Source organism: Prionailurus viverrinus, chromosome D1 (assembly GCF_022837055.1).
Source record: "Prionailurus viverrinus isolate Anna chromosome D1, UM_Priviv_1.0, whole genome shotgun sequence".
Classification (NCBI taxonomy): domain Eukaryota; kingdom Metazoa; phylum Chordata; class Mammalia; order Carnivora; family Felidae; genus Prionailurus; species Prionailurus viverrinus.
Window position 1 is genome coordinate 109,700,429 of NC_062570.1, and position 17,418 is coordinate 109,717,846.

Consider the following 17,418-nt stretch of genomic DNA (forward strand, 5'->3'; position numbering starts at 1 on the left):
GGGCTGATGTGAACCTGTGTTCGCACGTGGGGGACTGAGGCATGTATAGGCCAAGCCTACTCGAGACGCTGCAACGACACGCCGCAGGTGCATCGCTTAAACCACAAACGTGTCTTCCTCCCACTTCCGGAAGCTGGGAGGTCCGCGACGATCGAGGTGCTGGCAGCCTCAGTTCCTGATGGGAGCCCGCTTCCGGGCTTGTAGGCGGCCGCCTTCTCATTATGTCCTCACTTGGCCTGGGGAGAGAGTGAGAGGAAGCAAGGTCTCTGTTGTCCCTTCTTATGAGGATGCGAATCCCAACGTGATGCCCCACCCTCGTGACCTCATCTATCCCTAATCACCTTCCAAAGGCCCCCACCTGCAATTACCAGCACACCGGAAGTTAGAGCACCAACATTAAACGTGGGTGAGGACGCAATACAGTCCGCTGCAAGTCCTGGGCTTAGAAATGAGTGTGTGCGTGTACGTGTCCCAGCGCGAGTGTGGGCAGAGGACCGGAGCAGCCCAGAGCAGCTGCGGGCGGAAGCCCGCGCTCCTCCGGTCCCCATCCACCAGCCCTGCTCGCCGCAGGTCTCTGATCGGTGTCGCAGGCCCATGCCACCGGACGGTTCTGTCTCCTATTTAAGTGGGAAAACCGCAGACACAGCTGAAGGCTGTTGATGTCACCCCATGCTCCCCGAGTTCCCGCCAAGCACAGCAGAAGGTCATTCCTCCCAACTGGGGCTCCGCATCCAGCCCATCCAGCAGGCAGCCTTCCCCCTGGGATCTCCACCCATTCGCTCTCTTCCGGCTCTTTCTCATCACGGGTTAAATAAGCCCCAGCCTCTCCTATCTTACCAAAAACCAACCAAACCAACCAGCCCTCCTTGGAGCCATATCTCCCTCCAGGGGCCACACTGTCTCTCTCTCTCCCCTTCTGCAGCTAAACTTTGGAAAGGAGCTGGGTGCCGCCCTGGCTTGCACCTTCGAACCCTGTACATCTCCAGACTGCACTCTGACCCAGATGCAAGTAGATCAGAGGAAGCCAGTTGCAGACAAAGAACAAAGCAAGTGCACGAAGAAAAGGAGAAGAGATACAGGGGCCCAGATAAAAAGACTTGGTGAGACTATTTGCATTGATTCCTTTTTTTTTCTTTAATGTTTACTTATTTTTGACAGAGAGCAGGGAGCAGAGAGAGAATTTCAAGCAGGCTCCACACCGACAGCGCAGAGCCCGATGTGGGACTCGAACTCACAAACCGTGAGATCATGACCTGTGCTGGAATCAAGCTGGATGTTCAACCAACTGAGCCACCCGGGCGCCCCTATTTGAGTCTATCCTTAGTGGATTCCAAGTCCCAGGTCTTCCTCAGTCCTGGATGTGCTTTCTGACCCTGAGTTCTATAAAATATCCTGAATTTTCTGAATAGCTTTTGTTTTGTTTAAGCTAAACTCAAGGGTTTCCAAACCAAACAATTCCAAAAGCAGCTTCTCTCCCTCTGTCATCTTTTAAACACTGACGTTCCCCAGAATTCTTTCCTAGAACCCCTTTCTCAAATATTCTTTACCAGCATTCTCCAGTGGAAACGTAATGCAAGCCACTTACGCAATTCAAAAACTCCTAGTCGTTGGAGCACCTGGGTGGCTCAGTTGGTTGAGCATCTCAGCTCAGGTCATGATCCCAGGGTCGTGGGATTGAGCCCCTCCTCAGGCTCTGCACTGAGCATGGAACCTGCTTAAGATTCTCCCTCTCTCTCTCTCTCTCTCTCTCTTTTTCTCTGCCCCTCTCCCCCACTCGCACTCTCTCTAAAAAAAATTAAAAATAAAAAATTCCTGGTTATTTTAATTCCTAGCTATTTTTTAGTTTAAAAAGGTAAAAATAATTTTAATTATATATATATAATGTATATATAATGTATTTAATTATATATATATAATGTCTTTTATTTAACCAAAAATATCCTATATTATCATTTCAACATGAAATCAATGTAAAAGCTATCGATAAGATATCTTATAGCCTGTAATTCGTATTAAGTTTTCAAAATCTGGTGTATATTTTACCCTAATAGCATTTGTCAGTTTGGATGGGCTCAGTTCAAGTGCTCAGCAGTGGCTAGAGGCTACCGTGTTAGACAACCCAGAACACTCCAGGGCTTCGACTGGCAGGCACAGAGTTAATTATTCTCAAATCCGTACTTAGATATTTGAAAGAGAGCTTAATAAACACGAAAGAGATCATATTCTACTGCTGCTTCAACTTTTCAGTGACTTCCCATTGGGATGAAGTCTAAACTCTGCTACAAGGCCCGTCATGCTCAGGTCCCACCCTGCCTCAATGGCTTCAGTTTAAGCACCCTCCACCGTGCACCCTGAAAAGTAGCCTCTTTCAGTTGTCCAGAATCCAGGATGGTACCCAGGATGCCCTGGCCATAACCCCTCCCGTGCTGTTTCAGGGACACACAAGAAGGGGAGCGAAGACGCCGAGGAAGACATTTCCTAGTCATGTGGTCAGGACTCCTGGTGAACTGGGATACTGGTCAGGATGTACACGGCCCATTCCTCTTGCCGTTCCCCAATCCTCCCGTCTGGACTGCACCCTTTCTCCATCTCTGTTTCTTCCTCTACAACACCAGCTCCTCCTGCTTTCCCTCCTCCCTGCTCTCAGTCCCTGAGCTCAGCCTTCAGCTGGCTCAGTGAATGGTCGTCCAATATGGGGCACCTCTCTCGGGCAGAGTCCTCATGCCGAGCCACCTCATTGGTTGCTGGCCTCCTGTCCAGCCTTTATGGCAATTTCAGATGAATTTCTAATTTCTGCACCATTCGTTGGCCCGGGTAGCCAGGCCATGAGACATAAAACTCACAATTTGGCTCCTTGCTCAGAACGTTGCTATGTGCCCAGCAGGCACTCAGAGTTTGCCAGACTTCTGTCCAGGCCACCCATTTCAAACTCACATTTAGAACATGTGATCTGAGCAAGAATACTTTCTCTGACCTGTAAATCATTTATTGGAAAAGTCTCACAAAACGATAAAAATCAAGGTCACAGGTAGCCACGCACCTTAAATCCCATTTATTTAACAGGATAAAATTATATAAAATCCAGATGTGGCAGAAAATCTGAGATATGTGATGGCGGCTAGCATGGTCACAAGAACAACGGAAGTGAGTTCTAGATTTCCTTGCTGGGTGATCAAGGACAAATCCCTTGCTTACTCTGGGCCTTGGTGTCCCTACCTATGCATCGAGAAGTTTTCATCTGAGTGACAGCAGTCATCTCTGATGGCATGTGGCTCTCGGCCAATCAGAAGTCTCGGATTTGACCCCTTCTCAGTGAGCATGGCCAGAACTTAAGTCCACATTCCACTCAATCCAGCGAATGCAACTCTGAGTACTTAATGACATAGAGTGTCCCTAAAGGATAGTTCTCAGTTCTGCAAATCATGTGCCACGGGAGCATTTCCAACCGGAAACTCTCCACGGTCTGGGAGGCTGGTAGGAAATCCCTGTGCTAGCCAGATGATCCCAGGAGCCAACCACAATTTCCAGGAGTCCCTGGAGTCTCCAATTGAGGCTTTTCCAGGCTCAGCCTCGCTGGAGCTGGTCAGGCACGAGGGAGGGAGCTCTTCTCAAAGGCAGGGTTGGGCACACACTCAGAAAAGGAGGTTGCTTGGAGGGGCCCCACCATCTCCCCTGCTGCCCTCAACTCTCTCCCTACTCCCCCATGAGGGCACCAAGTCCTGACACGAGATTGGCCCCAGAGCCCCCGAGCTGTTTGTCCAGCTGTCCTCACATCCCCAGGCCACAAGGCTCTTATATACCTTGGCCTGGAGAATGTTGTCAGGCATCTGGACACCCACCGGGTCCCAGCCCAGAACCAACACTGGGTGGGAGGAGGGAGGCTGGGCTGAGTTACATCCCTCTCTGGGACTCCCCTATTCTCTTCTGTACATAATGAAACTACATGATCCCTAAGACCCCTTTAATTGGGCACACCTCTAAAACAGCAGGAAACAACCTGGCTCTGAAGTTAGAGTAGGTTTGAAGCAGTCTAAGACTTCATGGAGCCAGTGCCTCAACAGACAATAAACAGCCCCCCGACTTAATACAGTTTACAGTTTGCGTAAACCGCACAACGATAGCCGGGCATCTTGAGTCCTTACACGAGAAGTCGGAAATAAAACTGCTTCCCCTCAACACCAAGACTTGGAGGTTTATGCCTGTGAGAACTGAGAAACGCCCCTTCCCTTCCCGGCCCTTTGCATCAACTAACTCGGACAGGGCCTGGCTACCTCCCATAAAACCCTGGAACCCTAGGCATCCATGGTGTTCAGACATATGCCAAATGCTGAAGTGCGGTGGATGGACGGTCAGTAGGAGGCAGATAACAGGGAGGGACAGCCAGAACCCCCAAATGGAAACACACCGCAAAGGCAAGGGTCCGGCACGGAAGCTCAAACCAACAATCGGGTTAGAACATGGCGGAGAAGAGTGTTGTTGGCCTGGACACAGGAAGATTGGGGTCCTGACGTGGCTACTCCAGTGGTCAAATTGGCTACGTATGCCTGGAAAGGGAAAGGGCTGCAGCGCTTTGGAGCCCAGGCTACTCTGCTGTACTCACGCAGAGGGTGGGGGAGCAGTTTTCCTCCTCACCTCGCAAAGGTTTTCCCTACTCAAATAAGAGCATGGGCATTCTTAGAAATATTTTGGTAGGAGTCTTCAGTATGACTGGAATACCCTCGGCCAAGCGGGTATGGGATTGGTCACTCCTCAAAATAAGTCTGAGACATCTTTTAAGGTAGGGTTTCCCAAACTTAGCACTAGTGACATTTGTGGTCCAGAAAATTCTTGATGGGGGGGGGGGGGTTGCTGTCTTATGCATTGTAGGATGTTCAGCTGCATCCCTGGCGCTATGACAACCAAAAACATCTCGTGACATTGCCAAATGTCTCCTGGAGGCGGGGGGTGGGGGGTGGGGGGCAAAATCGCCCCCAGTGGGGGATCACTGTTCTTAGGGTAAGATGTGCTTAGGGCTATTTTCTCTCTAAAATCAATATAAGAGTCTCACTTTTTTTTTTAACTTTTTTAATAAAGCTTATTTTTTTTGAGAGAGAGAGAGAGAGAGAACAAGCAGGGGAGGGATAAAGAGAGAGAATCCGAAGCAGATTCTGTGCTGCCAGCTCAGAGCCCAACGTAGGGCTTGAACTCATGAACCTCGAGATCATAACCTAAGCTGAGATCAAGTCCTGCGCTTAACTGACTGAGCCACCCAGGCATCCCAAGTGTCTCACCTTTTTACCAGAAACAGATAATAAGAACAGCTCATTCTCACTGAGCTGCAGGGCAGTGGCTACTTTAAGATCTTTTTTTTTTTTTTTTAATTTTTTTTTTCAACGTTTATTTATTTTTGGGACAGAGAGAGACAGAGCATGAACGGGGGAGGGGCAGAGAGAGAGGGAGACACAGAATCGGAAACAGGCTCCAGGCTCTGAGCCATCAGCCCAGAGCCCGACGCGGGGCTCGAACTCCCGGACCGCGAGATCGTGACCTGGCTGAAGTCGGACGCTTAACCGACTGCGCCACCCAGGCGCCCCTAAGATCTTTAGCTGTATTGGGGCGCCTGGGTGGCTCAGTTGGTTGAGCGTCCAGCTTCGGCTCAGGTCATGATCTCACCGTTCATGAGTTCGAGCCCCACGTCGGGCTCTGTGCTGACAGCTCGGAGCCTGGAGCCTGCTTCAGATTCTGTGTGCCCCTCTCTCTCCGCCCCACCCCTGCTTGTGCTCTGTCTCTCTCTTTCAAAAATGAACAAACATAAAAAAAAAATTTTTTTTAAAGATCTTTAGCTGTATTCACACGTTTAACCCTCCAGTAGCCCAATGAGGCAAACATGACTATTATACCCATCTTGCAAACAAGAATACTGAGATAATACAGGATTTTAGCAACCTGCCCTGTCTATACAACCAGTAAATGTGAAATAAGGATTTAGATCCAAGTAAACTGACTCCAGAGTCCATGTTGTATATACTCTGTACTATGCAAATTAAAAGCAAGAAGTTGCAACCCACTTTATTGACATTTCCAACCCATGATCCAACCAATCAGATCTCATAGAAGCCCATCCAATCAGAACTCAGCACCGCCCTGATCCTGAATGACTCGGAAGGCAAACTGTTGGAGGAAATTGAGTGATCATCTTAGAGTCGTGGCCACAAATAAAATAAGTTCATGTTCACTGAAAAAATAAAAATAAAAACTATGGACAGAGAGAACAAGACAAAGGGAAAATTTTGAATCGGGATAAGCCAGAAGGTAAAAGCTGAGACACTAGAAGAATCGATCTACCTCATGCATGATGTTGGTCTTCTGTCCCTCTTCTTCAAAAATAGCCTCTGACCTCTATAGTCTCTTCCAGCTGAACAAAGCCGTGGGAGCTGTCCCCAGGAGACCAAAGACTGGAGTTGCCAGTTTTAGCATATAAGAAACAGGACGCCCAGGGGCACCCAGGTGGCTCAGTCGGTTAAGCATCGGACTCTTGATTTCGGCTCGGGTCATGATCTCATATGGCTCGTGAGTTCAAGCCTGGTGTAGGGCTCCGAGCCGATGATGCGGGACTTGCTTGGGATTCTCCCTCTCCTTGTTTCTCTGCCCCTCCCCTGCTCGCTCTCTCCTTCTCTCTCACACACAAAATAAATAAATAAACTTTTAAAAAATTAACGAATACAGGATGCCCAGTTAAATCTGAATTTCAGATCAACGAATGATTTTTATAAGTATGTCCCATGTAATACTAGGGATATACTTACGCTAAAATAAGACGCATGTGTTGATCTGAAACTGGGAGTCCTGTATTTTCTCTGGCAACTCTTCCCCAAGACAGACTGCTTGGATCGTGTCCACTAAAAAGGAAAAAAGTCCCCTCAAGAGGCCACCACACTTCCCAGAGCCCGGTCTTCTCCCTAAAAGGAAGACCGTAAGGTCCCACCTGGCCCCTGCCACCCCCCAGGTGCCTAGACAGGCCCTCCCACTCCATCCCCTCTCACCACTCCCGCCCCGGTCCACTCTCCTGCCCTTTATACCCACTTGGAGAATTTCCAGTGACATAAGGATACTCAGGGGGTTAATCCTCCTGATACCAAGTCACACGTTAACTCATTCCCTCCAGGCCAAGGATTAAATCCTGTCCATGTAGGGGTCAGGGCTTCTGCAGACCCTGAGAGCAAAGCACCCCACCCCCAAGTGAGGGGAGGCTCGAGGGAAAGGGAGGGACAGAACACAGGGAGAGAGAGAAGGAAGGAGGGGCCGCCAGCCGGGTTCCTGTCCCCCCACAGAGCCAGCTCAGATTCGGCTCTAGGAACAAGTCAGCCACAGAAGCGGCGGCAGCTTCTCTCCTCCAGCTAAGGACAGCAGGCACACAGACGCACGGACAGAGGTGCTAGGCGGAAGTCCTCAGCCCCCAGCCGTTCGGCCGGGCCTGGCCCCATGGCCTTCAACGACCTCCTGCAGCAGGTGGGGGGTGTCGGCCGCTTCCAGCAGATCCAGGTCACTCTGGTGGTCCTCCCCCTGCTCCTGATGGCCTCCCACAACACGCTGCAGAACTTCACCGCGGCCATCCCCACCCACCACTGCCGCCCGCCCGCCGAGGCCAACTTCAGCCAGGACGGGGGGCTGGAGGCCTGGCTGCCCCGGGACGGACAGGGGCAGCCCGAGTCCTGCCTCCGCTTCACCGTCCCCCGGCGGGGACCACCCTTTCCCAACAGCACAGACGCCAACAGCACGGGGGCCACAGAGCCCTGCACCAACGGCTGGATCTATGACAACAGCACCTTCCCCTCCACCATCGTGACTGAGGTGAGGAAACCCGGGACCCCCCTGCTCTGTGTGACAACCAGACTTGCCTTCCCCACTGAGACAGACAGACAGATGCTCCCGCGCGCGCGCGCGCGCGCGCACACACGCACGCACACGCGCGCACACACCTGTCTCAGATTTTCCAGAGACCAAGATGGGAAGATAAAGAAAGAGGTTCAAGGTGGGGGCCTTTGTAGAAAAGGGGGATATCAGAGTCCAGGGAAGTCTCTCAGCTACCGGGACTGGGGAAGCAAACGGGGACGGGGAGTGTCAGGGAAGGGGCTGACGCAGGTCTCAGAGGGCCAGCCCAAGGGACGGGAAGGGGAGCCTTGCCGCCCAGGCTGGTCTCTGCCTGACCCTTGCCCCCTCTCCCCACAGTGGGACCTCGTGTGCTCTCACAGGGCCTTACGCCAGCTGGCCCAGTCCTCGTACATGGTAGGGGTGCTTCTTGGAGCCATGGTGTTTGGGTACCTGGCAGACAGGTCAGTCCTGGGTAGAGCCAAGGGGCCGGGCTGGGCCCCGGGCCTCGGCTGGGTTCACGGGAACCAAGTGGGAAGTCGGCCTTACCACCCAGGGGCTGGTGGACCCTGGTGGGTCCTTCGGGACCAGCCTCGTGACACCGCACAGGTCCTCAAAAGACCAAGGCAAACGCTCCTCTCCCTACCCAGCCTGGCACCATCAATCCTCAGGCCCCCTACTGCTGTTCTCCCCTCCTTCCCCCCACAGGCTGGGCCGCCGGAAGGTGCTGATCTTGAACTACCTGCAGACAGCCGTGTCAGGCACCTGTGCAGCCTTCGCTCCCAACTTCTCTGTCTACTGTGCCTTCCGGCTCCTCTCGGGCATGTCGCTGGCTAGCATCGCCCTCAACTGCGTGACACTGAGTGAGGGATGCTGGGAGGGCAGGGCGGGTCCCCACTCACTCACCTCTGACCACCCAACCCAGCAGCCACTTTCCAGCTTCCTCTCCCGGCTCCCCCCACCCCGGTCCTGCCGTTCCCACTCCTGAATCCTCCCTGCCCTCTTTTGGGTGGCCAACATAACAGCCTTCGTCTCGAACTCCTGACCTCTCATTCAGACACAATCGCAAACTCCATTTTTTTAGGGCCAGGAGGTTCCCATGAATGACTGAAGCAGACTGGGTACAAGAGGGATTAGGGAACGGTGAGGACTGTACCCAAAGGAGAGTCGCATCCCCATCCGGAGGGGCCAGGGCCACTCAGCTGCTCTAGCCAGAAGGGTCAGGGCTGTCAGATCTCACTCCCTCCTCTTTATTAACGCAAAAATAGCCCCATTTTTTAATGTTGGAAATTAATTCCAATATTTTTAACACAGGTCAAGCCAGCATCGTGTAGACCAAACCCATTTAATGGACTGAGCGTGGTCTGTCCGTGAACCATCAATGTGCTCCCTCCGATAGGTCACTCCCTTTCCCCTGGTTCTCAGATAAGGAACCTGAGACTGGAGAGAAGGGGAAGGATTTGCCCAAGGGCATCCCTCGAGCCCAGAAGGGAATCTATGGATTGGAGGTCCTCTGGACTACAGGAATTAACCCGGGTGGGGCCAGGGCAGGACACCTAGAAAATTCAGCCCCCAAATCCAGTCTGTTTCCAAGTCATTGGCCCAGCAGCCGAATCAGGAGCCCACAAGGAACAAGGCTGGGCCTCTTCAGACCCCAGCAGAGAGGTGGTCCGACTCCCCCCTTGACCCTCCCAGATGGAGAAAAGCCGCTGTCTCCTCCGAGCTGCTCTGGCCGCTGAATCGGCCCAGGCTGGGGAAAGCCAGAGGAGAGGCTGCTGTTGAGAGAGCACTGAATGGTCAGAGACGCTCTGAAGGGAAAAGGGGCCCTCGCCAGGACAGTAGGTCGGGGGGCAGCAAACCCCAGCAGCGGGGTGGAGGGAACAATTCCTAGGGATTCTAAACCCATCTCTCCATTCCTACGTCCGCCGAAAGTCCCCCACGCCCCCCATCAAGGAACCCACCCTCATTAGATGTGTCTTCCACTGAGCCTTGGGACAGATGAAAGTTTGGGTGGAGAGAGGGGTCTCTGCCTGTCCCGCCCCCGGGGGGGGTCTCCATCCACCCGCAGCCCAGCCAGATGCACCACTCTGTTCTAACCCTCTTTCCAGGTTTGGAGTGGTTGCCCATCCACACGCGGGCTTGTGTGGGCACCCTGATAGGCTACGTCTACAGCCTGGGCCAGTTCCTCCTGGCCGGTGTGGCTTATGCTGTGCCCCACTGGCGCCACCTGCAGCTGCTGGTCTCCGTGCCTTTCTTCGCCTTCTTCATCTACTCCTGGTGTGTGGGGCCCAGGGTGGGCAGGGCTGCAAAGGAGCCCAGAGGGCTGCAAGGGACAAGACGTCCCCCAGATCTCACACACGCTACCCCACAGAATCAGAGAAGGTCACACCTAGACCAGTGCCTCTGAGGCTGTGCAAGGAAGGACCTGCCCTGGGTATCTGGTTCTTCAGCTTCCCCCGGCTTCCTCCGGCTTCCCCCGGCTCTCCAGCCTGCCTGGACTGCTCTCTTTACTCGGCGCCCAAAAGCTGAGCTCCTGAGTCGGGGAATGAGTCATCACCGAGCTGGACACTGCTTTGTGGTCTTAGCGGAAGGGATCTGGCCAAACCTCTGGGTCCCCAGCCTTAAAAGAAATCCCACTGCAGGCCCCTGGGAAGCCCACCCCCTGCCCCCAGCCCAGCAGACTGGAACTGAAGCCACCTTGACCCCTATCCTCACCCCGGCTCCCAGGTTCTTCATCGAGTCTGCCCGCTGGCACTCCTCCTCTGGGAGGCTAGACCTCACCTTGAAGACCCTGCAGAGAGTGGCCTCGATCAATGGGAAGCGGGAAGAGGGGACCAAGCTAAGTATGGAGGTAAGACACCCCCCCCCCCACAAGACCTCCTGTGACACCCTACCAGGATTCCACCCTCAAACCCTGAACTCAGGTCCCAGAGGGCTTCCCTGAGTAAGGGGTTAGGCTGGGAGGAGCTTCTGGAGGAGTCCAGGCCCTGAGCCCTGCCCATCCTGGCAGGTGCTCCGGGCCAGTCTGCAGAAGGAGCTGACCATGGGCAAAGGCCAGGCATCCGCCCTGGAGTTGCTGCGCTGCCCCGCCCTTCGCCACCTCTTCCTCTGCCTCTCCATGCTGTGGTAGGCCCAGACAGACCTAGTGGCAAAGAGATAGAGAGACAGCCTGAGAGACGAAAGGCTGGCTGGGGAGAGAGAGTGGATGTAATGAGTGGAAGAAGCCAGGCAAAAGGGAGGAAAAGGCAGCACACCTGCCGTGAGGGGCGGCAAGCCTCCACCAGGGACAGTCTTAAAGAACGGGATGACCTCCAGCCTCAGTTCACCCCTGGTCCCCACACTGGCCATCCATCTCTCCGTCTTCCCCTTTTACCAACTCTGTTCCAGTATGGAAACACCTCATCAGGAGTGGTCACCCCCAGAGTCCATAGAAGTATACCACAAAGGCAAAGACCCGTCTGGCTTACAAAACATTTGGAGACGTTCCTGGCCCAGCAGCGCCTGCCAGAGACACAAACGTGGGCAATAAGATGCCCAAAACTCGTCTCCAAAAGTAACGCTCTGGCCAAGGCCGATCCCGGCCAAAAATGTTCCTTTCCCGTTGCAACGTTCCCCATTTCCTCTGATGTGCTACCTTCCTGATGCCGCCAACCGCAATTTCCATGATAGTTAGAAGCACGCTCCACATTTCCATCGACGAATTCTCTGGTTCCGATTTGGGATTTACTCCCGGTTGCAGGTCCTATCCAATCACCCAAGCTTCATTTCGTGGGCTCTTGACTTCTTAAGAAGCACCCATCCCAGAACGATCCCAGAACCATGCACAGGTCTGCAAAGCTCTGACCTCCCCCCAACACCTTGACCCTGAAAGATACGGCTTGAAAGTCCACCTGCCCTTGGGCCAGTAGCAACAGATAAGATAAAGACTAAAACTAAGTAAATCTTAACATGATGACTAAGCCAAAACCCCCTAATACACCGGGGACTCTAGTTAGCAGAAGATGGAGAAAGCTGGGGTATTGGAGAACTACCCCCCACTTCCACGAAATACATACTAAATGTCTGACGAAATATTAGCCAAGGCAGATTCCAGCTTCTTAAGCAGGGCACCCAGTGTGGCTCGCCCCCATTTTGAATGAGCACCCCCTCTTTTATGCCTTCCTGACAAACTCCATACCCCTCCCCCCCTCCCCACTAGGTTTGCAACTAGTTTTGCCTACTATGGGCTGGTTATGGACCTGCAGGGCTTTGGGGTCAGCATCTACCTAATCCAGGTGATTTTTGGTGCTGTGGACCTGCCTGCCAAGCTTGTGGGCTTCCTTGTCATCAACTCTCTGGGCCGCCGGCCTGCCCAGATGGCCTCCCTGCTGCTGGCAGGCATCTGCATCCTGGTCAATGGGGTGATACCCCAGGGTGAGCACCCAAGAGTACCTTGGCCCTTCATCTTTAGCCCTATCCCCAGATTCTCAGCCCCTACTCCCGAGCTCCCACTGACTCCCTCCTTTCTCGCCAGATCAGTCCATGGTCCGAACCTCCCTTGCCGTTCTGGGGAAAGGCTGCCTGGCTACCTCCTTCAACTGCATCTTCCTATACACTGGGGAGCTGTACCCCACGGTGATCCGGTGAGTGGGAGGGGTCTTGGGACAAGACTTTCCCTCGCGCATAGGTCAGACCCCAGAGGACCATCCGGAATGCCATGGCCCAAGGCCCGTCACGGCACTCATCCAGGCAGGGCATGTATCAGCCACTCGGTACACGCTCCATGGCTAACGCAGGTGTCCCTGCCCACTAAGCCCTTACCCGATCCAAGGAAAAGCTCTCCAAAGGAGCAGGGCAGAGCAGTCAGCCAAGAAGTCACATCTCACGGGGCAATCGAGTGAAGCTCCACCTTGATCTCCAAGGCACAAGTTAGAAGCTGCCACCAATTCTTAATTTCATCTATAAACCAAGTGGTCCATCTGAAACCAAAGACCAAACAGGAGAGTTCTTTCTTATCACAAGGGCCACATTTAGTAAGGGTGGCGCTTGGTAGCCGTACGGATACACGTAGCACTGCTTCCTGAGTGCCACAACTGGGGAGCGGGGCCGGGCATTTTTGCATTAAGAAACAAGAAACACGTGTCTCTTTTAAGAACGGGATACAAAATTCGAGAGAGGTCAAAGAAAGGCCAGGCTGCCCTAGGCTACTCGGAACCAGCAGGGTCATGGTCACCGTCCTGTGCCTGCATGGGACTTCAGGGGAACGAGCAACAGTAGAAAGCACTCACTATGTGCCAGGCACCGTCTTACCCTTTTTGACAAATATCAACTCATTTCGTCCGCAGAGCAAGCCTATAAGGTAGGTGCTATGGCTATTCCCATGTGATGAGTGAGAAAAGTGAGCCACAGAAAGGTTAGGTGATTTGCCCAAGGTCACACAGCTTGTAAGTGGGGAAGCTTGGATTTGAACTCAAGCACTTTGTCTCCTGAGTCAATGTTTTTAACCTCTGCTTTCATAGAGAAGGTTCTGAACAGTCTCAGCGTGCAGTCTCCAGGTCCTCTCCCCTGGGGATTCTAATCCAATAGGACTGTTTGCTCCAGAGCAACTATAACTCAAAATCCACCCCACCCCACCCCCACCCCGCCCCAGTGATCTGAGCACCACCGGCCTAACTGAACTGTCTGATTTGACAGCTCAGGAAACTGAGGCCCAGAGATGAAAAGGGACTCTTCCTAAGGTCACACAGCAGGTTAAGGGCCGAGGGGAAATTCAGTCTCCTGATTCTTTGGCCAGAGCCTTTCCCCACCTGTTTTTGGTTTTTATGGTTGTCTGTTTGGTTTTTGTTTTTTTTTTTAATCTCCAAAACAGGGATGCCTGGCTGGCTCAGTCAGTAGGACATGCGACTCTTGATCTCGGGGTTGTGAGTTCAGGCCCCACGTGGGGCTCCAATAAAGAAATAAATAAAATTATTAATAAAGAAATAATTATTTTTTAAAAAGATCTCCAAGACAAACGGCAAATTGGTTTGTCAGTCAAATGGGGGAAGAGACGAGGGAGCAGGAGGCCTCAGCCTGAGCTGCCCTGACCCCCACACCTCAGCATTCGTGCCAGAACAATGACTGACACCACCCCACCTTGGGCCCCACAGGCAGACAGGCTTGGGAATGGGCAGCACTATGGCCCGAGTGGGCAGCATCGTGAGCCCACTGGTGGGCATGACTGCTGAAATCTACCCCTCCGTGCCTCTCTTCATCTACGGTGCGGTCCCTGTGGCTGCCAGTGCTGTCACTGCCCTCCTGCCAGAGACCCTGGGCCAGCCACTGCCAGACACGGTGCAGGACATGGAAAGCAGGTGGGAGCAGGGACTTACCCCAGGTCACGCACCCTAGACTCCTGGGGCTTCCGGCTCCTGGAAGCAGTAGATGTTTGGGGCAGAGAGACGGTAGCCGGGCACAGCTGAGTAGAGAACTCCCCGGAAGCCCCCGGCTCCTGGCCCTGGCCTGGAGGCTGCATACCCAGGACACCACTCTCCTGCCCCCCCAGGAGGAGAGGAAAGCCAAGACGGCAGCAGCAAGATCAGCAGAAGCAAATGGTCCCGCTCCAGGCTTCCGCACGAGAGAATGGACTCTGAGCACTGAGAAGGGACCTCACAGAGCCTAAAAGGAAGTGAGGGTCCCACGGGTCCTGAGCCACCCACTGGAGGAGGGGAAATGGCAGCCCAAGTGTCCAGGCTGTGGTTCAGGAAAGCACCTCCCAGGGGTCTCCCTCCGTGAATAGACTCCACCAAGACCACGTCATTAAAAGGTCCGTGTGCATCTCCTTTGGTCTCTGTCGTCTCAAATGTCATAGTCACTCCACATCAGCCAGTGGCCAAAAGTTTATACCGTCCAATCCCTGCCCTCAACCTCCAGTATTTCATAAACCCTCCCCTGCCCCTACTTTCCACCCTCTTCCCTCCCTCCTTCTCTACCCTATTCAAATACTTCTATGAGTTTTTAATATCTTATGCTCCTCCCCTTCCCCCCCCCCCCCCCCCCCCCGTCCCAGTTTGGAAATTGACAAGGGACCGAATGGAAGCAGCCAATCAGAGGCTTTGTTTCAGGCTCCTCCCCCTCTGTGAGGGCAAATGGGAATCTCCTGCAGCAAAGAGGGGGGAAAAGGACCACAGACGCTGGCCCTTGATCCTCCAGATCCCAGCAGGGTCCAAACTCAAAACCAGCTTGTCACTTCCTGCCTTGCAGCTGGAGGTTCCGTCCACTAGCCACCCTAAGCCTTCCTTCCCACCACCCTTTGCGGATTTTCTTCGCTGGTCTGCCTCCTGCAGGCAGGAAGGGGAGACAAGGGAGGAGGGAAGGGGGAGGGTAGAACCGAGCCAGAGAGAGCCAGCACCAACTGCCACTTTGACGCCAGGCACTGCCCTAAGCACTTCGCATATACTGACTCGTTTAATCTTCCCAGTAACTTTCTAGAGATAAGTACTGTTTTTATCCCCCATTTGAGAAATGGGCACAGAGTGGTTAAGTCACTTGCCCAAATTCACACAGCTAGTAAATTGTGGAGTCAGGATTAGAACACAGACAATCCACCTCTGGAACGCATGCGCCTGACCCCCTCCACTGCCCAGGGCTATGAGGCACTGAGACTTTGGCCTCTTGCACCCCCAGGACTTGGCTTCTTCCCCTCCCTCCTGGACTGAAAGGAGAGAGAAGGATAAGGGGGAGGAGAAAAAGAATCCTGGTCAGAACCATGCAAAAGGAGGGATGGAAGGCAGTTTAGGGGTCACAGTCAGGAAAAGAGGAGGCTATCCGATCCCCTGTGTCGGCAAGGGAGCTCATTTCAAGGAAGTCCCCGGCCGTGGGAAAGACAGCCCTATTAGCGCCCCCAGTGGCAAGGGTCAGGGCACCAGCCATCCCCTCTTGCAAATGTGCCTTCTCAGTCATGTTTGTCCCCCTGGTACATTGCCCATCACTCATTCCCCTGCAGCTGACTCAGCCCCTCCCCATCCCTCGGGGAAAGTCCACACCTCTGAAGTTGTACACATTGTCTTCCAGGTAAGACACAGGGCTCTAGCTGAGTCAGGGCAACCTGGAGAGGGGAGGTAACCCAGAGCTGCCCTGAAGAAGCCACAAAGCCCTGGGACGGCACACGCCAGCTGCACGGAATCCATTTCCCCAGCTGCTGGCCAGGAACTTCCTGTGCTCACCCCATACCTTTGGCCAGACGGAACTTACCTTCCTTCCATTTTTAAGTCACCAGCAGGTGACTTCTGACCTGTCTCCTCAAGGAGTCATCTGTAGAACACTGGCTCACATCCCATCCTCTCACAGTGGCCCTGAGCCTGAGTTTTTATACTGTCACGCCTCACGTCAGTGGTCTCAGATGTTGTCCCTAGTTTTGACCATAAGGTCCTATCATCGGCCAGGATTTGTAGGACCTTTGTGTTCACCCTCAGTTTCTCTATCTGCAGCTCTGAGCACTCCCTGGCCGGGACGGTACACTCAGGAGGTTTCTCAACTCCATGGCCCTGGTAGACGGCTCACCAGAAGCCACCTTCCTTGGGCTCCACGCTTGTACCCCAGGACCCACCTCTACAACCCAGGCGTCGGCCCACACCAAGCCCCTTCACTTCTTTCCTTTCCCAAGAGTTTTCATGACCCCTCAGAGAAGAGATGCCCAAACAGTTCAGCTTTCATGTCATGTGGAAAGCTGAATAATGGACCTCGAAAGGTGTCCACATTCTAATACCTGAAACCCGTGAATATGTTACCTTACATGGTAAAAGGGACTTTGCAGGTGCCATGAAGCTGAGGGTCTTGACAGGGAAATACAAAGCAAAACCACAATGAGATACCACCTCACGCCTGTCAGAATGGCTAACATTAACAACAGATGTTGGTGAGGACGTGGAGAAAGAGGAACGCTTTTGCACTGCTGGTGGGAATGCAAACTGGGGCACACACTCTGGAACACGGTATGGAGGTTCCTCTAAAAATTAAGAATAGAACTACCCTATGACCCAGGATTGCACTACTAGGTATTTATCCAAAGGATACAAAAATACTGATTCAAAGGGGCACATGTGCTCCAATGTTTATAGCAACACTATCAACAATAGCCAAGGTACGGGAAGAGCCCAAAGGCCCATCGACTGATGAATGGATAAAGAAGATGTGGTGTATAGATACAATGGAATATTACTCAGCCATGACAAAGAATGAAATCTTGCCCTTTGCAACTACATGGACGGAACTGGAGGGTATTATGCTAAGCGAAATAAGTCAGTCAGAGAAAGACAAATATATGATTTTACCCACATGTGGAATTTAAGAAACAAAACGGATGGACAGAGGGGAAGGGAAGCAAAAAGAAGATAAAAACCGAGAAGGGGACAAACCATAAGAGACTCTTAAATACAGAGAACAAACGGAGGTTGCTGGCGGGGTGTTGTGTGGGGGGATGGGCTAAATGGGTGATGGGCATTAAAGAGGGCACTTGTTGGGATGAGCACTGTAAGCGATGAATCACTACATTCTATTCCTGAAATCATTAGTACCCTATATGTTAACCAATTTGGGCTTAAACTTTTTTTT

The 17,418-nt window shown here is 52.9% G+C and overlaps 1 protein-coding gene across 2 annotated transcripts; it reads left to right on the forward strand.

Annotated features, from left to right (window-relative positions):
* Positions 1-7,336: 7,336 nt before the first annotated feature.
* On the forward strand, positions 7,337-14,580 carry SLC22A6 (solute carrier family 22 member 6). 2 transcript variants are annotated; one of them, XM_047878470.1, is made up of 10 exons: positions 7,337-7,830; positions 8,209-8,312; positions 8,557-8,711; positions 9,957-10,125; positions 10,576-10,699; positions 10,859-10,974; positions 12,047-12,261; positions 12,362-12,470; positions 13,977-14,180; positions 14,375-14,580. In XM_047878470.1, the coding sequence occupies exons 1-10, from the start codon at positions 7,462-7,464 to the stop codon at positions 14,457-14,459; spliced, it is 1,650 nt and encodes a 549-aa protein (XP_047734426.1). In that variant the 5' UTR covers positions 7,337-7,461; the 3' UTR covers positions 14,460-14,580. The 2 variants fall into 2 exon arrangements, with proteins under 2 accessions (XP_047734426.1, XP_047734427.1); XM_047878471.1 differs by having other exon boundaries at positions 14,109-14,180.
* Positions 14,581-17,418: the final 2,838 nt, after the last annotated feature.

Coding starts and splice junctions, on each gene's coding strand:
- SLC22A6 (XM_047878470.1), top strand. CDS start 7,462: ATGGCCTTCAACGACCTCCTGCAGCAGGTGGGGGGTGTCGGCCGCTTC. Junction 10,126..10,575: donor GCCTTCTTCATCTACTCCTG/GTGTGTGGGGCC, acceptor CCCGGCTCCCAG/GTTCTTCATCGAGTCTGCCC. Junction 12,471..13,976: donor CTGTACCCCACGGTGATCCG/GTGAGTGGGAGG, acceptor TGGGCCCCACAG/GCAGACAGGCTTGGGAATGG.